Source organism: Ahaetulla prasina, chromosome 18 (genome assembly GCF_028640845.1).
Source record: "Ahaetulla prasina isolate Xishuangbanna chromosome 18, ASM2864084v1, whole genome shotgun sequence".
NCBI classification, from domain to species: Eukaryota; Metazoa; Chordata; class Lepidosauria; order Squamata; family Colubridae; genus Ahaetulla; species Ahaetulla prasina.
The window spans coordinates 3,129,030-3,149,116 of record NC_080556.1 but is presented as its reverse complement, the minus strand read 5'-3'; the positions used below and the strand labels follow the sequence as shown (position 1 = coordinate 3,149,116).

The 20,087-nt window shown below is 44.7% G+C and overlaps 1 protein-coding gene across 2 annotated transcripts; it reads left to right on the top strand.

Annotated features, from left to right (window-relative positions):
- Positions 1–2,095: 2,095 nt before the first annotated feature.
- Positions 2,096–19,838, top strand: TNFRSF14 (TNF receptor superfamily member 14). Of its 2 annotated transcripts, XM_058161171.1 has the most exons (8): positions 2,096–2,361; positions 8,709–8,817; positions 9,819–9,944; positions 11,434–11,592; positions 12,349–12,439; positions 14,774–14,955; positions 16,847–16,863; positions 18,204–19,838. In XM_058161171.1, exons 1-8 carry the CDS (start codon positions 2,308–2,310, stop codon positions 18,309–18,311), a joined length of 846 nt encoding a protein of 281 aa, XP_058017154.1. In that variant the 5' UTR covers positions 2,096–2,307; the 3' UTR covers positions 18,312–19,838. The 2 variants fall into 2 exon arrangements, with proteins under 2 accessions (XP_058017154.1, XP_058017153.1); XM_058161170.1 differs by lacking the exon at positions 16,847–16,863.
- Positions 19,839–20,087: the final 249 nt, after the last annotated feature.

The following is a 20,087-nucleotide window of genomic DNA, read 5'->3' as shown; positions in this document are numbered from 1 at the left end:
TCAGGGTTGAAATTAACAGAGCAGTGTTCTTCTCCATCTTTTTACAATAACCCTGCGTGGTAGGCCACGCTGGGGGTAGGGGAACACACCCTGAATATTTTGAGTTTTAAAACTTTAAAACCAGCTGCTGGGAAGCTTTGAGACTTTTAAAATACAACTCTCTTGTAAATACAAACTCCAAAAAAAAATAAAAAATGACAAAGAAGGAGGAAAACCCCCCCAGCTTTTCAAACATCAGAGAAAAAAGCTCTATTGATTTTAATTTTTCCTCTTTGCAAACTCACAAATACGAATCCAAAGCAAAGGGAAGGGAGACCAACCCTCGATTTTAAGAGTTAAAAACAGAAGTAACTGCAGGGAAAAACCAAAATTGCCTGTTTTCTATTAAAGAAGCTGAAATCTCCATATATATATTTTTTTGCACTAAAAAAAAATCTCCCTGCTTGGTCAGCACTATGTATTTTTTTTTTTCACCCATCAATTTGAAGGGCCGGGAAAGGAAACGTTATCTTAGCCAGCCGTAGAAATCGGCAAGATTTTGAGACGTAGGCAGAAAATGCAATTAACCGTCTCGGTTAAGCTAAAAGACTTGCATCTTAATTTCAAGTTTAAGCGAGGCACCGATGGGGAGATGGGCGTTGATACCAGCCCAATGAGTAAATAAATACAATACATTGAATTTAGTTTCTATCCTGGCCTTGGGAATGGCTCAGAGGGCAGATCTCCCTTGAAATTGCTAGCGGTTTTCCTAATTTTTCCAATGATGATGGGGAAAAAAAATTGAGGAAGGGGGACAGGAAAAGGGAGAAAGATCCTGAAATTTTTTTCTTGTAGAGATTGGAGGAATGACTGAAAAGTATAATAATAAAAATTTAATAAAATAAATAAAATAAATAAATAAATAAATAATAGAAAATCCAGAGGGGGTGCTAATACGAAACATTAAAATTAAAACAAGGATGTTAATTAAGAAACGGATGGGAAATTAGACCCCCCCCAACACCCTTTTCCTGAAAGGAATGACTAACCCTAAGACAAAAATGCAAAATTTGACCATGGTGGTTATAATTTCCTTCTGGCGCATATTTCAGCGTTGAATGCGTGCCTGGGTTTGGCTTCCGATGAAAAGCCAGAAAATATTGGGTTGTTTTTTTTCTTTGCATATTTGTTTCGGGGGTTGATTACCGGTTAGGGTATCATCTGTCCAGCTTGTTCGTGTTGTCAGCCGGCGGAACAACCTGCCACTTGAAGCCATCAATCTTTCCTCGGAAGCAGAGTAGGCTGCAGAGTTTCTCAACAGTGACAACTTCAAGATGGGTGGACTTCGACTCCCAGAATTCCCCAGCCAGCGGGAGGGGGGAGAGATTTCAATTCCCAGAATTCCCCACCAGCATAGGTGGACTTCAACTCCCAGAATTCCCCAGCCAGCACGGGTGGACTTCGACTCCCAGAATTCCCCAGCCAGCACGGGTGGGCTTCAACTTCCAACTCCTCCCAGCTCCATTTGGCAAAGATTTGAGGATGAGGAAGGTACAAGACCAAAATTGGCTTTTTGCAGAATTGAGCTAGAAGGGACCCTAGAGATCATTTAGCCCAACCCGCGGTTCAGCGCAATGTCGAATACCAAAAAAAAAAAAGGCTGTATTCTCATCTCACGTTGCATCCTAACTAAGAAATCTCCCCCGCCACCAATCCCCCCCCAATACAGATAGTCCTTGACTAACAACAGTTCATTTAGTGACGCGAGATTCCCCTTTTTTTGCGACCTTCTGACCAAGAAAGTCCCTGGGGAATCTGGATTCATGCCATAACGGGGCCACTAATCTAAAAACCATTTCGCTTTTGTAAAAAAAAAAGGGGGGGACAAAAACGGCCCTTTACCAACGTCTCGCTTAGTGGCGTCGATCCTGGGCTCCATCGCAGGCTGTATGTCGAGGACCAACTGTAGCAGAACATAGAATGAAAGAAGAGACAGATCAAATATTCTGCAACCTGAATAAACAATAAAATCGCTTTATATACACTGACAAAGGAAGCCAATCAAGATCAGGAAATGAGACAGCCTTCGGGGTGTGGAGTTTGCAGGGAGAATAATTTTCATTTTCACTTCAGCTTTCAAACCGAACTCTCGCTCTTTCTGGCTGAGGAAATTGTTTTTAAAAAAAGAACTTTTTTCCAGGAGGAAATTAAAAGGAAAAAAAACAAAACAAAACCCCGAACCGCCTGAGGACATTTGGGATGCCATGCATGAGGTTGGAAAACCACTTGATCTGGATCCAAAGCGACTTCAAAAATACTTGATCCTCGATGGCTTTCTCTCTCTCTCTTGGGATCGCTGTCATCGGGGGGAAAATGACCTTGGTAAGTCCCTGCTCTAAAACGGAAGGGGAATCTATTATATAGGGAAAAAGCTTTTCAGAGCCGGCGTGGCAAGGAATTAGACACAGCGAGCCGGTGGAACAGCCTGCCACATGAAGAAGAAGTTGTGAGGTGTGGGGAAGAAGGAGGATAGAAGGTGTTGTTGTTGTTTTTTCCCAGAGGTGGGTTGGTTTGGGTGGTCTGACTGGGACGAAGGGGGTTCTCGCAATGCTGTGAACGACAGGCTGTCACCAGGGACTAGCAACTTTGGGCCTTTGCTGTTAAGGGGGGGCAGCCAGGCGTGGAAGATTTGAGTTTCCATTGCAGCTGAAAGACGGGCCAGTCCCCCATGTCTGGCATGGAGACAGAGCGAAACTTTCTGGTAAACAAACCAGATGTCTTACTTTGTGTGTATGTGTGTCTTTGTTCCTTCTTCCAGTAACTGGGGGAACAAAATAGAATAGAATAAAATAAAAAAAATTTATTGGCCAAGTGTGATTGGACACACACAAGGAATTTGTCTTTGGTGCATAGGCTCTCAGTGTACATAAAAGAAAAGATACCTTCATCAAGGTACAACACTCACAACCCTTACTGATAGTCATAGGCTAACAAATAGCAATCAGGAAAAAAAGTGAAAATGCAATTTTGCACACCTGGGGAGATTTAGAAAATAAAAATAAAAAGCATTAGGTGGCTGCCCAGGCGGGAGGATCTGGGTCCGTCCGTCCGTCCCCCCATTCCCTTCCAGGCTGGCAGAGATCACCCCCTCCCAGATGAGAAAAATGCCCCCTCAAATCCTCAACCCGTTCTTAGAGGGAGGGGTTCAAATGGGCAGCCCCCAAATGCAGTCGGGGAGAAAATGTATTATGGGCATCTGGGTATAAATGTACTTTAAAAAAATAATAATTTTTTTTTTGCAACCTGCGCAGCAAAAATGAAACAGCGACAACAACGCAAAACATGTCTGGACAGACATTTTTGTCAGAATAAATAGGTTACCTATTAACATGACTTGTCATGTTCCTTTTAGGAGAGTTCTCCATTAATGATTTATTATCAAGGAATGTCTTATTTTAGGGGAAACAGGGTAGTTGTAAGTCCCTTTTTTTCAGCCATGCTGTAACTTTGAGCCGTCACTCAATGAACTGTGGTAATTCCACCTGTACTTCTTTTTTTTCTCTTTTCTTTTCATGGCAGTCCCTTGATTTCTGCTTTCGTCTTATTTGCTTCCCACGTTAAAGCTGATCATTTATTATTTTTTCCTGGCTCTTTTTAAAAACCTACGTGCTCCTGGTTGATCGTTAGTTAAAGTAATCATACTTGCTCTACCTGGAAAAAAAAAAGGAGAAATTGAGGTTGGCCCACGATTATGTAAACTTGTTTTTATGCAAGAGGGCGATTGTATAACAACTGGTTGCACAGAGGAGGAATTTCCCAGGTTTTTTTTTTCTTTTAAAAAACAACAACGGCAAAACTAGAGAAAAACACAGATCTTCTTCTTTAAACATGGAAAATTAAGATTCTTGCCAACTGTCATGTCCAAATCCCTTTGTAAATGTTTAAAAGCCTCTTCCAGCAAGTTAATTTTGTGCAAGATGATCTCTTAGAAACAAAGGGAAGGGAAGGGAAAGGAAAAGAGGAAGAAGGAAAGGGAAGGGAAGGGAAGGAAGGTAAAAGAAGGGAAGGGAGGAGAGGAGAGGAGGAGGAGAAGGAAGAGGGAAGGAAAGGAAGGAAAGGAAGATAGAGGGAAGGGAAGGAATAGAAAGGAAAGGAAGATAGAAGGAAGGGAAGGAAAGGAGGAAGAAGGAAGAAAACAATCAATAACAGGAAAAAAAATCTTCCCCTTTGGTTAAATTGGGATTTTTCTTTTTTGGGAAACGCCGTCGGCCTTCACTGGAAAAAAAAAGGAGAAATTGAGGTTGGCCCACGATTATGTAAACTTGTTTTTATGCAAGAGGGCGATTGTATAACTACTGGTTGCACAGAGGAGGAATTTCCCAGGTTTTTTTTTTCTTTTAAAAAACAACAACGGCAAAACTAGAGAAAAACACAGATCTTCTTCTTTAAACATGGAAAATTAAGATTCTTGCCAACTGTCATGTCCAAATCCCTTTGTAAATGTTTAAAAGCCTCTTCCAGCAAGTTAATTTTGTGCAAGACGATCTCTTAGAAACAAAGGGAAGGGAAGGAAAGGGAAGGGAAGGGAAGGGAGGAGAGGAGAGGAGGAGGAGAAGGAAGAGGGAAGGAAAGGAAGGGAAGGGAAGGGAAATAGGGGGAAGGGAGGAAGATAGAGGGGAGGGAAGGAAGATGGAAGGGAAAGGAAGGAAAGGAAGTTAGAGGGAAGGGAAGGAATAGAAAGGAAAGGAAGATAGAAGGAAGGGAAGGAAAGGAAAGGAGGAAAAAGAAAAGGAAGGAAAGAAAAGGAAAGAAAAGGAGGAAGAGTTAGTGAGTGAGGAAGGAAGGAAGGAAGGAAGGAAGGAAGGAAGGAAGGAAATACAGAATAAAAAATCTGGAAGTGACCTTGGAGGTCTTCTAGTCCAACCCCCAGCACAAGCAAGATAAACCGCTCCAAACTTGATTGCAGAAAATATGACTTCAGCAACAAAAGTGGTCAACGCCTGGAATGCACTACCTGACTCTGTGGTTTCATCCTAAAACCCGCAAAACTTTAACCTTAGACTGTCTACTGTTGACCTCACCCCATTCCTAAGAGGTCTGTAAGGGGTGTGCATAAGAGCACTAGCGTGCCTACCGTCCCTGTCCTAATATTCCTTTTTACTTACTCTTTTCATGTATCCAAACTATGTTTATACTTTTACCTGTTATCTTATATCTGATTGACAAATAAATCAATCAATAAAATAAAAACTTCTGGTGGCAAGCTGTTCCACGGGTTGGTTAATCGCGAACACTGTAATTGTTAGCACAGTTGATTGTTATTCATTTATCGTTTTAATTAACGTTTACCCCCGGGGTTGATCAAAACTTACAGCTTGGAAAGGCAAAAGTTCTTTTTGACTTTTTGGGATGGGCGGTTTGCAAATTTTATTTATGCAAGTTTCCAGTTCTTTGACCTCCTTCTGAACTCTCTCTCTCTCTTTCTCTCCCTCCCTCCCTCTATCTTTCTCTGTTTCTCTCTCCCTCTCTTTCTCTCTCTCTCTCTTTCTCTCTGTCTTTCTCTCCCTGTTTTTCTCCCTCCCTCCCTCTCCCTCCCTCTCCCTCTCTCTTTCTCTGTCTTTCTCTGTTTTCTCCTCTCTCTTTCTGTCTTTCTCTCCTGTTTTCTCCCTCTCCCTCCCTCTCCCTCTCTCTTTCTCTGTCTTTCTCTCCCTGTTTTTCTCCCTCCCTCTCCCTCCCTCTCCCTCTCTCTTTCTCTGTATTTTTCTCCCTGTTTTTCTCCCTCCCTCCCTCCCTCTCCCTCCCTCTCTCTTTCTCTCTGTGTCTCTCTCCCTTTCTCTTTCTGTCTTTCTCTCCCTGTTTTTCTCCCTCCCTCCTCTCCCTCTCTCTCTCCCTCTGTCTTTCTCTCCCTGTTTTCTCCCTCTCTCTCTCTGTCTTTCTCTCCCTCTCCCTCCTCTCTCTCTCTTTCTCTGTCTTTCTCTCCTGTTTTCTCCTCCTCCTCTCCTCCTCTCTCTTTCTCTGTCTTTCTCTCCTGTTTTCTCCCTCCCTCCCTCTCCCTCCCTCTCTCTTTCTCTCTGTCTTTCCCTGTTTTTCTCCCTCCCTCCCTCCCTCTCTCTGTGTCTCTCTCCCTTTCTCTTTCTGTCTTTCTCTCCCTGTTTTTCTCCCTCCCTCTCCCCCCTCTCTTTCTCTCTATCTTTCTCTCCCTGTTTTTCTCCTTCCCTCTTCCTCCCTCCCTCTCTCTCTGTCTTTCTCTGTGTCTCTCTCCCTTTCTCTTTCCCTGTCTTTCTCTCCCTGTCTTTCTCCCTCCCTCCCTCCCTCTCTCTGTATGTGTGTGCGTGCGTGTGTGTTGAGCTGGCCTCCATCGGTTCGGAGCGACGTGAAAAGAAAAAGAAAAAAAAGATCTTTTGCATCATTTCCAAGATCAGAAAACCCAGAGGGTTGTTGTTTCCTTCCCATCCTCCTCCAAGCTTTGCAAACCAGCCGCAAGCTGGAGCCGAAAGATGTCAAGAGATGTTAATAAAAGTTTCTATGGCTGGGAAGCCAGGTTAGCTCAGCCCCCTCCGTCATATCCAGGAAGGCGGCTGCAGCCTTGCCAAACCAAACAGAAAGTTGTCATCTGCTGCGGTTAATGGCCGTTTCCTTGAACTTTAGCTCTGGAGAGAAATAATTCATTCCCCCCCCACCCAACCCCCTTCGTTTCTTGGGCTGCCTCTAGCCTATGCAGCAGAGAAAGCACTCTGTGCTACTTTCAGAAAGGGTTTCTCGGAATTACAAGTCGTTCCCGGCTTAGTTCATTTAGTTAGTTAGTGAGCGGTTCGGAGTTACAACGGGGCCCCCCGAGGAAAGGGACTTAGGAACGTTGATTCATATTTATGACGATTGCTGTGTGCCCATGGTCAGGGGATTGCCCCTTGGCGAGCTTCTAGGAAAGGAAAGGGAAGGGAAGGAAGATAGAAGAAGGGAAGGAAAGGAAAGGATGAAGAGAGAAAGGAAAGGAAGGGAAAGGAAAGGAAAGAATAAAAGGGAAGAAAAGGAAAGGAGGAAGACGGAAAGGAAAGGAAGAGTAGGGAAGGAAAGGAAAGTGACTTTGGGTTGATTTTTCAGCCTGTCCTACCTCGCAGGGTTGACGTGAAACTAAAATGCAGGGAGATCTCCCCCAATGGGTGAGATCTGCCTTGGGTTGGGGGGAGAGATGGAGGCATAAATGCAATTTATTTTAAAAAATAATGTAGAGAAGAAGGAAGGAAGGAGAAGGAGAAGGAAGGAAGGAAGGAAGGAAGAGGAAGGAAAGAAAGGAGGAGGAAGGAAAGGAAGAGAAAGGAAGGAAGGGGAAAGGAAAGGAAAGAAAGAAGGAAGGAAGGAAAAATGAATGAAAAGGAAGAGAAAAAGAAGGAAAAATAAAGGAGAGGAAGGAAGGACGGAAGGAGCGGGACAGAGGCAAAAGAAAAGGAGGAAGAGAGGGAAGAGTGCGACGGAGGTGAAAAGAAAGGAAAGAAGGAAGGAAGGAAAAATGAAGGAGAAGGAAGAGAAAATAGAAAGAGAAAGGAAGGAAAGGAAGGAAGGAAGGAGCGGGATAGAGGCAAAAGGAAAGGAAAGGAGGAAGGAAGGAAGGAAGGAAGGGAGGAAGGAAGGAAATACAGAATAAAAGAGCTGGAAGGGACCTTTGAGGTCTTCTAGGCCAAGCCAAGTCAACGGGCAAGCCAGATTCTCTTAAGAACCCTGTGACCCACTTAACAACTGCAGTGTTTCCCTTAACCAGCGCGGCAAGAAAAGTCCTAGAATGGGGCGCTTCAAAGCCTGTCTCGCTTAGCAACAAGAATTTCAGGCTGACTTGTGGCCGTAAACCGCGGACTAAACCGTACAAGACCCAAGAAGGATCTGAGGCTGTTAAGAACTGAACTACGAATGGATAAAAAAAAAACACATTTGGGCCTCAAACGGTGAATTTCTGGTTGTCGTCCTAAATATAAGCTGGCTTGGGAACGGCAGATGGGAATTTTGAAGGGGCAAACAGCTGCCTTGTTGGCTAAACCTCAGTAAACATTGGGGGGGGGAGAGGAAACATCTGGGAACAGAGGTCCAGGCACCAGCCGAGGCAGAGAGCCAAGAATTAAGCCTTAAAAAAAGGAAACTCAAGGAAATGCAGAATGAATTAGAACGAATTGTAGATTTCTTTTCGGTGTATTTCTCTTCACGCAATCAACTTAGTCAGTTTTGTTGAAAATAAGAGGATGGATTAGGAATTGGGAGGGGATTTATTCGGAGGCCAGGTCCAATGGAGATCTGTGCGTTACCTGTGAATTCTGTGAATTGAGCGAAATTGCGGGTCTAGTGATGAGCTAAGCAAAGGACTTATTTTGTTCTTCTTTCTCCTCCTCCTCCTTCCTCCTTCCTCCTCCTCCTCTTCCTCTTCTCCCTCTCACTCTCCTCTTCCTCCACCCTCTACCACCTCCTCCTCCTCCTCCATCTCCTCTCTTCTCCTTCTCCTTCTCATCTCCTCCTCCTCCTCCTCCTCCTCCTCCTCCTCCTCCTCCTCCTCCTCCTCCTCCTTCCTCTTCTTCTTCTTCTTCTTCCTCATCCTCTCCCTCTTCCTCCTCCCTCTACCACCTCCTCCATCTCCATCCCCTCTCTTCTCCTTCTCCTCCTCCTCCTTCCTTTTTTTTCTTTCTCTTCCTCATCTCCTCTCTTCTCCTTCTCCTTCTTCTCTTTCTTCTCCTTCTTTTTTATGAAAGATTCTTCACATTGCCTTGGTGATCCACTTCCTGCTCCTTCGGAATGCCTTTTCCTGTGAGTCGTGGGAATACTCAATCGGAAGGGAGTGTTGTCCCAAGTGTGGCGCAGGTAGGTTCAAGGGTCTCTATTTTGCGTGGAAAAGAAGGAGGGCCGAAGAGTGAAAGAAAAGGGTAATCCTAGCAGGTTGAGCTGAGGCTGAACATAGAATAAACAGAGTTGGAAGGGACCTCAGAGGTCTTCTAGTCTGACTTCCTGCTCAAGCAGGAAACCCAAGACCATTTCACATAAATGGTTAGAAAAGAAATAGAAATAGAAAAATAGGAATAGAATAGAATAGAGTAGAATAGAATATAAAATATAGAATAGAATAGAATAGAATAGAATAGAATAGAATAGAATACGGAGTAGAGTAGAGTAGGTAGAATAGAATAGAATAGATTAGAGTAGATATAGTAGAGTAAATAGAATACAATAGAATAGAGTAGAGTAGAGTAGAGTAGAGTAGAGTAGAGTAGAGTAGAGTGAATAGAATAGAAAAGAATAGAATAGAATAGAATAGAATAGAATAGAATAGGGAGTAGAGTAGAGTAGGTAGAATAGAATAGAGTAGAATAAATAGAATAGAATAGATAGAGTGAATAGAATAGAATATAAAATGTAGAATAGTATAGAATAGAGAATAGAATAGAATAGTAGAATAGAATAGAATAGAATAGAATAGGGAGTAGAGTAGAATAGGTAGAATAGAATAGAATAGAATAGAATAGAATAGAATAGGGAGTAGAGTAGAATAGGTAGAATAGAATAGAATAGAATAGAATAGACTAGAATAGAGTAGAGTAGAGTAGAGTAGAGTAGAGTAGAGTAGAGTAGAGTAGATAGAATGGAATGGAATGGAATAGAATAGAATAGAATAGAATAGAATAGAATAGAATAGAACACCCTTTCGCATAAATGGTTAGAATAGAATATTCTACTTTCCATATTTCCCTAATCGCAATGTTTTTGATGATGGACTTTCCTTTTGGGCTGGGGGCTGGGCTACATGACCTCCAAGCTTCCCTTCCAGCCCTACAATTCTATGGTTGTTTTTGATCTCTTTAACCTAGGATTACGAGTTTTAAGGCATTGCACCCGTGCCACCAATACAGCCTGTATTCCCTGCGACTCTGGGTGGTTTACCGAGCACCCGAATGGATTGACAATGTGTTTAAAGTGCCGGGAATGTTCTCCAGGTAAAGAAACAAACCGATCGATCTAACTAACAGATTAACCAAGGGGACCTCTGGGCGGGATTGGTCAAGTTTAGAAAGCTAGTCATTCCTCTGATTTTTTTTTTTAATTTCTCCCATTTTTATCCTAGCCACCAGGATAATATTAATAGCATTTAGACGTATATACTGCTTCATAGTGATTTTACAGCCTTCTCTAAGCGGTTTACTGAGTCAACCTATTGTCCACAACAATCTGGGTCCTCATTTTACTGATCTCGGAAGGACGGAAGGCTGAGTCGACCTTGGGCCGGTCAGGATCGAACTCTTGGCTGTGGGCAGAGTTTGCCTGCGATATTGCATTCTAACAACTGGACCACCAGGGAGGTAGGGAGGTAGGGAGATAGGTAAATAGGTAGGTAGGGAGGGAGATAGATAGGTATTGTAGATAGAAGAGAGAGAGAGAGATTGTACATAGACGGATGGATGGATGGATGGATGGATGGATGGATGGATGGATGGATGGATGGATGGATGATATGATAGATAGATAGATAGATAGATAGATAGATAGATAGATAGATAGATAGATAGATAGATAGATAGATGGATGGATGGATGGATGGATGGATGGATGGATGGATGGATGGATGGATGGATGGATGGATGGATGGATGGATGGATGGATGGATGAGTGGGTGGGTGGATGTATGTATGGATGGATGGATAGATAGATAAATAGACCCACAGACAGACAGAGATGATAGATAGATAGATAGATAGATAGATAGATAGATAGATAGATAGATAGATAGATAGATAGATAGATAGATATAGATAGGTAGGTAGGTAGATAGATAGATAAGGGCCTCTGGTGGCTCAACAGACTAAGTCTGTCCGTTATTAACACAGCTGCTTGCAATTACTGCAAGTTCAAGTCCCACCAGGCCCAAGGTTGACTCAGCCTTCCATCCTTTATAAGGTAGGTAAAATGAGGACCCAGATTGTTGGGGGCAATAAAAGTTGACTTTGTATATAATATACAAATGGATGAAGACTATTGCTTAACACAATGTAAGCCGCCCTGAGTCTTCGGAGAAGGGCGGGATATAAATTCAAAATAATAAAAAAAAAAGATAGATGACAGATAGCAATAGTAATATAGCACTTAGACTTATATACCTCTTCACAGTGCTTTTACAGCCCTCTCTAAGCGGTTTACAAAGTCAGCCTGTTGCCTCCAACAATCTGAGTCCTCATTTTACCGACCTCGGAAGGACGGCAAGCTGAGTCGACTTTGAGCCGGTTAGGATCGAACTGCAGACAGTCCACAGAATTAACCTGCAAATGCTACATTCTAACCACTGGGCCACCACGGCTCCTTGGGGAATCATACACCTCGAGCATAACTGAAGTCTATTTAGGCTCGTCGCGGGTGAAACGCTTCTGAGTCAGGCTGTAGGACCTCAAGAGGGCCCAGCCTTTGGAGAATGTTTGTCATTCTGCCTTGCAGAGAGTCACATGCAAATCAAGGAGCGGTGCCACTACACGAAGAACACAAAGTGCGGCTGCCAGCCGGGTTTTTTCTGTTTTCACCAACTGGAGGCGGATTCCTGCGACGTTTGCGTGAGGCACACAACCGCACCTCCTGGTTATAGGGTGACACGAGCTGGTAAGACCCGCACGAGGCGATATCGGGATTCCTGATCCTCTTTCTCTGCCAAGAGGCTGTCTTAAAATCCAGTGTTTGCACTTAACAGAATATCAGAGTTGGAAAAGACCTTTGGAAGCCATCTTGTCCTCAACGTAAACCGAGGACCTGGTAGTTCTTTTTAATAAACTAGAGGGGGGGGAAAAATGACAGTTCCTAACAGAATTAGGGAAATTTTTCAAGGAACTGTGACCTCTCTACCCAAAGAGTATTCACTGGTTCGTATAGATTCGGGTGAACAGGTAGCGGCAACTGCTGGTGTAATGCCGTCCTATTTAGCCACATTTTCAAGGCGGGGGGCATGCATGGATGGCGCTGGCGTAATGCCGTCCTATTTAGCCACATTTTTGAGGCGCGCAAGCAAAGCACATGCGCAGAAGGTGCCCATGCACGCAGCGAGCGTGCAGAAGGCCGGGCGCACACATAGAAGGTACATGTGCACGAGCGGTGGTAAAAATATGTAAAACCCACCGAGGTCTCTACGCCATTCTTTCCATTTTAGAAATAGAAATAGAATTATTATTATTATTATTATTTATTATATTTGTATACCGCCCATCTCCCGAAGGACTCAGGGCGGTTCACAGTCAATAACAGACTTGTTACTGTTACTGTAAATCCGTTCTTCCGATGCCAAAAAATAGGCTCCTCTCTTGCTCCGCCCTGCGCCGAGACAATCCAGAACCCGTCAAAATCTTTTATTTTATTTTTTTACAGGCACCGAAAATCACGACGTGAGTTTTGAAGCGTGTCCTCCGGGGACATTTTCATCGAAAGAAATGTCATTTTCTTGTATAAAATGGACCAAGTAAGGATCTTCCAGCTACTTCACCTTGTCTGAAACTGCTGTTCTCTAAAAAAAAAACATCCTGCTCTTTCTTCTCTTTTCTAATAATTCCTATTTCCTTCCAATTAATCGATGGATGCCAGGGCCCTCAATTTCCCTTTTTTTTTGACTCCCGTTGGCCACCTAGTAAGATTGAACAGATTGAACAGATCTCTGTGAACAGGAGAACTAGATTAGATCTAGATTAACCGGAGGGGAAAAAAAAAAATCTGGGGTCACGACTTTCCTTGCCACAATTGTTCAGTGAAATAGTGCAATTCTTACATTAGTAACACGGTTGTTAAGTGGCCTTCCCCCCCATTGACTTTGCTTGTCGGACACTGCAACCGCCATAAGTACAAGTCAGTTTCCAAGCATTCTGAATCTTGATCACAGTCCTGAGTTGCTTTTTTCAGTGCTGTTGTTACTTTGAATGGTGACTAAAGTCGAGAACGACCTCTGTTAATAAATTACTATTATTTTTTTTGAACTGGAAGACACCCCTGTGTAACAGAAGAAAAGTCGACAATGAATTTTGGAAGGACATTGCAACTGTCATAAGTACAAGTCAGTTTCCAAACATTCTGAATTTTGATCCCGTGGGGGTCGTAAGCCTGAAAAACTGACCCTGTTTGTAACTCCAAACAGTCACTGAACGAACTGTTGCAAGTCAAGAACTACCTGTGTTAATAAATTAATGGTTTTTTTTTTTAAATTCCTGAATCGGGAGACACACCTATGTAACAGAAGAAAGCTGGCGATCAATTTTGGACGCTTTCTTTATCTCCCCATCCAGGATTATTACGCGGTTCCGAAAAACGGCGTGAAAACTGAGATTTCAGACGCTTCCCTTTCTCGCTTTCTGCTTTCTTCGCTTCTCGCTCAAAAAAAACCCCAAGTTTTTTTCCCAAGCGTTTAATGCTCGAAATGCTTTTTAACACTACTTGGAACAAAATACATCCCGGGGCAGGAAAGGACAGGAGGTGAAGCGTTTGGGCTTGTCAGAAAGTTGCTGATATATTCAGGAAGAGCCTCAGTGTGTGTGTGTGTGTGTGTGTGTCTTTGTTGTGGTTTTTTTTTAATAAGTTGAGGTTCATAATGGCAACCCTTTCTCAGCCCGGCCATTTTCTCGCAGGCGTTTCCGTAGATGACATTATCGCCAGTGCGAGAAAGTCGCGGGGGTTGTTTGTGGCTGGTTTGGAGACTATGAGGAGCCAGATGGTCCTCTGTGTGCCCACGGCAGGATTAGAACTCAGGATTTCCTGGTGTTTCGTCCAGCGTCACTCGACTCTACGACAGACTGTCTCTCTCACTGACGAAGGAACGCTCTCTCTCACAGACGCTTCCTTTTTCCTGTCTTCCTTCCTTCCCTTTCTCCTTCCTTCCCACATATATTCTTCCTTCCTTCCCTCCTCCCTTTTTCATTTCCTTTCCTTTCCTTTCCTCTTCTCTCCTCCCCTCCCCTTTCCTCCCTCCCTCCCTTTTCTCTTTCCTTCAATGTTTTTTTTTTGTTCTTTCCCTAACCCTTTCCTTTCCTATTCTCTCCTCCTCTTTCCCTCCCTCCGTTTCTCCCTCCGTCTCTCCCTCCCTCCCTTTCTTCTTCCTTCCTTTTCTCTTTCCTTCACTTTCTTTTTTTCTTTCTCTAACCCTTCCCTTCCCTTCCCTTCCCTTCCCTCTTCCTCCTTTCCTTTCCTTTTGTTGTGGTCTGTCAGCAGCCTACGGAGCTGGCAATGGAGTCGGAGAGTGATGAGGCCGATGTGAGGCTGTCGGGAAACGAGTTGCGGATTTCAGAGCCTCCAGAGACTGATAGTAGTGAGGCAGAGGAACAGGAGGAGCCTGTTCCTAATCCACGCATGAGAAGAGCTGCCAAGAAGGCAAGAGCAGCTCAAGCAGAGAGGATGACTGGGGAGTAAGGCCAAGAGATGACTGGCCCCTCCCATACGGCTTAAAACAGACCAGCAACGGCGTTTGGGCTTTGCTGGAAAACAACGTTGTAGCTGTGTCTTCTGCTCCGTCTTCCGTTTTGTCTACATCTTTGTTTTTGTGGCTTCTGGACATTTGCCAGGAAGGGCCTTTGGCAGTTTGCCTAATTGGACCAAGGTTTGTGAGATAACTGAGGAATTTGTGTTGGGAAGCATTTGTTTTACTTTGAGTTGAACGATGCTGGGAATGAAGTAATTCTTGGGTCTGGGTCACAACGCCTTTCCTTTCCTTTCCTTTCCTTTCCTTTCCTTTCCTTTCCTTTCCTTTCCTTCCCTTCCTCCCTTCCTTTTCTCTTTCCTTCAATGTTTATTTTCCCACCCTTTCTTTCCTCAGTTGCAGTGAGAAAGGCTTGACCAAAACCCACGAGGGGACAGCAACCTCTGATGTGGTGTGTGAGGACAAATCTCCGAGGAACCTCGGACTAATCTTGCCCCTCGTCTGTGCCGGTTTGCTGGTTCTCCTGACTCTGATCGTAATCCTCGTGGTTTGGAAAAAGGGAAAATGCCCATTGAAAGGTAGGTGGGCGAGAACAGCCATGGCGGTTATAATAACAACGTCCGTGCCAAACAGAAGAACTATTAACAACTGATTGTATTTTTTTTAATTATTCCTCTTTCGAAGCAAGCCGGAGGGGCGGGGGAATAAAATGGATGAGATGATAAATTAGTTTTCCTTCCAGGTAGTCCTCGACTTACGACCCGGGTTTGAGCCCAACAATTCTGCGCTTCAGTGAGACGTTGGTTCAAAGCGAATCCCTGCCGTTGATAAGTTAGGGACACCGTCGTTAGGCGGATCCGGCTTCCCCATTTTGAGTTTGCTCGTCCAACGGCCGCGAAAGGGAGATCACGTGACTTCGGGACAGTGCAGGATAAGTCCATGCCAGTTTCCAAGCCTCTAAATTTTGATCACATGAGCAAAAAATGATCCTAAGTCCAGGGTTTTTTTCGGGAGCTGTTGTAACTTTGACCGGTCACTAAATGAACTGTCGTAAGTCGAGGACTACCTGTATGTAAATCTGTTCTTCCGGATACAAGTCCTTGGGATACAGCGACGGTCGTAAGTACGCACCGGTCACTGAGCGTCTGAACTCGGATCACTGCTTACGAAGGGGTGAAAAATGGTCCCAAGTCACTTTTTGGCAGGACTGTTGTAACTCTCAAGGACTGCCTATATTCACATCTGCCTATCGGAGGATCTCGGAAAAGACTCCAGAGGCGGATAAAAGCGCCAAATCCGCTATAAAGATCTGGCTGGCTCTGCGACCAACCACAGGAATAATAATATAAGTCTGATAAATTATTAGAGCCTCCAGAAAATAAAAAATAATAACTGCCCCTCTGCCACAAATTCGGTATTTTCTCCCATCCAGCATTAAAAAGTTTCACTGTTTAAGGAAATAAAAGAGGAAAGGATTGAGAGCAGAGGTGGGGTTTCAGCAGGTTCTGACCAGTTCTGGCGAACCGGTAGCGGAAATTTTGAGTCGTTCGGCGAACCAGTAGTAAAAATTCTGACTGGCCCCGTCCCCATCTACGCTGTGCCTCCCAGGTCCCAGCTGATCGGGAGGGAATGGGGATTTTACAGTATCCTTCCCCTGGAGTGGGTTGGGAATGGAGATTTAAAATATCCTTCCCTTGGAGTCGGGTGGGAATGGAGATTTTACAGTATCCTTCCCCTGAAATGGGGTGGGAATGGACATTTTACAGTATCCTTCTCCTGGAGTCGGGTGGGAATGGACATTTTACAGTATCCTTCCCCTGGAGTGGGGAGGGAATGGAGATTTTGCAGTATCCTTCCCCTGGAGTCGGGAGGGAATGGAGATTTTACAGTATCCTTCCCTTGGAGTTGGGTAGGAATGGAGATTTTACAGTATCCTTCCCTTGGAGTTGGGTAGGAATGGAGATTTTGCAGTATCCTTTCCCTGGAGTGGGGAGGGAATGGAGATTTTGCATATCCTTCCCCTGGAGTGGGGAGGGAATGGAGATTTTACAGTATCCTTCCCCTGGAGTCGGGTGGGAATGGAGATTTTACAGTATCCATCCCCTGCCATGCCCACCAAGCCACGCCCACCAAGCCACGCCCAAAGAACCGGTAGCAAAAAAAATTGAAACCCACCACTGTTTGAGAGAGATCGGATGTTTTGCTAGTTTACCATTTTAATCGGGGGTCGTATTCACTAATTTTCCCTACCAGTTTGCAAATGTGAGCATGTGCTTTGCTTGCGCCCGGCCTCAGAAATGTTCCTAAATCGGAGGGCACAGAGCCGGGGCAGGCCCACCTGCGATTTTTACTACCGATTCGCCCAAACCGGTCTGAACCGGCTGAAGGCCACTTCTGATTTTAATGTTTGGTAAAAACGGAATGCCTATATTTCTTTTTTTAAAAAATGTCTTTTTTGTTTTTTTGCAGCCATCTGCAAAAAAAAGGTAAGTGGGATTTTTTTTTAAAAGTCTTCTTAAATTGCTTTCATTTCTCATCACGAGAAATGTGGCTCCAAGAATGTGGCTGTAAGATTTAAAAATAAAAACCGGCCGTTCTCTCTCTCTCTCTCTCTCTCTCTCTCACACACACACACACACACACACACACACCACACACAATGTTCCATGTCCCCTTCCTGTGAATTCTTCTATTCCTCAAGGCGCCGACCCCGAGGGAGCACTCACAAAATGGCAGGGAAGTGACACATACAATAGTAATGGTACAATCCTCTGGTGGCTCAACAGGCTAATGCAGTCTGTTATTAACACAGCTGCTTGCAATTACTGCAGGTTCTAGCCCCACCAGGCCCAAGGTTGACTCAGCCTTCCATCCTTTATAAGGTAGGTAAAATGAGGACCCAGATTGTTGGGGGCGATAAAAGTTGACTTTGTATATAATATACAAATGGATGAAGACTATTGCTTGACATAGTGTAAGCCGCCCTGAGTCTTCGGAGAAGGGCGGGGTATAAATGCAAATTTAAAAAAAAAAAGAATTCAGGGGGAAATCGAAAAAATAAAACAAAATGTGAGAACCTCCCCTTTGTCCTTCCCCCGCCACATCTGATGGTGTGATCCATATAATAATAATAATAATAATAATATTGGTACAATCCATGGATGGAAGCTGTTGGGTTTTTCCCCCATCTCTTTTAAGAAGCTGGATTTGTACCACCTTACAGGAATGGTTTAATTCAGTTTTCCCCGCACCCTGCGGAAGGTTGGGCTAGATGATCTCTGGGGACCCCGCCTTCCCCCCCTGGGTTACAGAATGCCGTGATTCTTTGGATCTCCTCCTGACCCAAAAGACCCAGTGATGGGATTCAGCCAGTCCACACCTATTTGGGAGAACCGGTTGTTAACTTTCTAAGCAGTTCGGAGAACCGCTCGTTGGAAGAAATCTTATTTTGTTTTTTTTCCACTTTACAGGACTAATCCTGTAAGGAAGGCAACATTCTGGTGGCGTTTCTAGCCTAATCTTTATTGCCCCGCTTACAGAAACTGCCTCTCCGGTTACCCCTTGTTACATTGTTAACAGCTAAGGCGAAGCGCCCGTAGACCTGAGTGAGGTTGAGTTGGCCACGCCCACACGGTCACATGACCACCGAGCCACGCCTACCCAGCTGGTCATTGGGGCAGAGAACCGGTTGTTAAATTATTTGAATCCCACCACTGAAAAGACCTTAAGATCCCCCACCCCCATCTAATTCTCATTGATCAACGAGTGTGAATTCTGAATTAATACGATTTTTTTTTTTTACAAAATAATTCTTTCCTGATTTCAGGCAGAAGAACCGAATTACAGAGTTCCGGAGAAAGAATGTATGGTGACCGTCAGGCCCATTCAGGAAACCGCCCCAAATCTTGGACAGCCGACTTACGCCAGTTGTTGAGAGAGGCGACAAGGTGCACAATGCTAGCGAGTCGAGCCACAGCTCGTGCATTTATGGTGGGAACAGGGCTCTGTGGAAGCTGACTCTAATGGATCCCTTGGACGTCCTCCGTTGGGATCTGTTTGAAAGGATCCTCTTCCAGATTCATGGCCCAAGATGAAACACATGCGAACCCAAGGAAGAAGAACACTACAAACAACAACAACAACCCACAAACACACACAAAAAGTCCCACAATTTTTCTGGGTCTCTCTGGCGGGCATTGGAGTTCTCGCAGTGTCCGTGAGAAAGCGGGGAGGTTGGACTAGAAGATCTCTGAGACCCCATTCCAGCCCTAGGACTCCACGCTTCTAAAATGAAAAGCCCCATCTGACTGCAGGCAGTCCTCAACTTAACGACTGAGCCCAAAGTCTTTCTGTTGTTGAGCAAGACGTTTGGTTAAATGAGATTTGCCCCGTTCCTGGACACCGCGGTGAAGTTGGAATCACCGCGGAAGTGCTTAGTTAAGTCGGTTGTTAAGTGAATCTTGACTAAACCCGGGACGCTAGCTCGGGACGCTAGCCCGGGACGCTACAACCGTCGTAACCATGAGTTCAGTTGCCAAGTGTCTGAATTTCAATCACGGGACCGTCATAAATACGAGTCAGTTGCCAAGCAGATTCAATTTTGATCTGTTGCTAAGCAAGTTTTGCCCAGAGGTGGTATTCAGCCGGTTCAAGCCGGTTCAGACCGGTTCTCCCGAGCCGGTAGCAGAGATTGCGGGTGGGCCTGCCCACCAGCCCCAGCTTCTAGTGTTACTATTTAGACACGTTTTCTAGCCCAGGCGCATGCGCAGAAGGCTTATAAGCAATCAAAGCCCATGCGCAAAAGGCCGGGCGCATGTGCGGTGAACCGGTGGTAAAGGTAAGTGAAACCCACCCCTGGTTTTTGCCCCATTTGGCCAACTTCTTTGCCACCGTTATTAAGTGAATCACTACAGTTGATCAACGAGTAACCTGGTCGTTAAGTGAATCGGGCTTCCCCCCCCCTCCTTGACTTTGCTTGTCAGAAAAGGAGAATCACGTGACTCCGGGGAACGCTGCCACCGTCAGAAATGCGAGTCAGCAGCCGAGACTTCTGATTTTGGATCACGTTTTGGCCACGGGGGAGGCGGGGTCGTAAGTGTGAAGAACGGTCCCAAGGCAGGTTTTTTTCCAGCGCCGCCGTGACTTCGAACCGTCCCTAAACAAACTGCTGTGACATAGTACCTGAATAGAAAAAAAAAAATTAAAAAATGGGATGGAAGGTGCGTTGACGTTCGTTTCGTGATTTCGGTGAAGTCCCCGTGCGGGCGTCCGATTCCCACGCTCGGAAAAAATATATATATTTCCAAACTTTGGAAAAAGTTTCTAAACTGTTCCTGGACTTTCGACAGAGAATCCCTGGGCCAGGATTCTCCCGTGTTGGAGGAAAAAAAACACCGAAGAACGCTTTAATTGTTCTGTTCAATCCACCCTGCTGATCAATAAAACAAATTTTTACTCCGAATGGCAACGTAGCCGCCTTATCCGTGGTTGATCCGGTAAAACGTCTCCCTCTTCGCTTTCCCACGCAGAATTAACAGAACGTCTCGGCCGGTAGAAAGAAACGAGTAAAGGCAGGAAGAAGGATGCAATTAGACTACTAAACCGACACGAAGAAGTAGGTTATTGCGTTGGTGAGATCGAAATTTCTTTCTGTGGCCGTGGCTTGGTGGCCGTGGCTTGGTGGGGGGGGTGTCATGTGACTGTGTGGGCG

Coding starts and splice junctions, on each gene's coding strand:
- TNFRSF14 (XM_058161170.1), top strand. CDS start 2,308: ATGGCTTTCTCTCTCTCTCTTGGGATCGCTGTCATCGGGGGGAAAATG. Junction 2,362..8,708: donor TCGGGGGGAAAATGACCTTG/GTAAGTCCCTGC, acceptor TTTTTATGAAAG/ATTCTTCACATTGCCTTGGT. Junction 11,593..12,348: donor TTATAGGGTGACACGAGCTG/GTAAGACCCGCA, acceptor ATTTTTTTACAG/GCACCGAAAATCACGACGTG.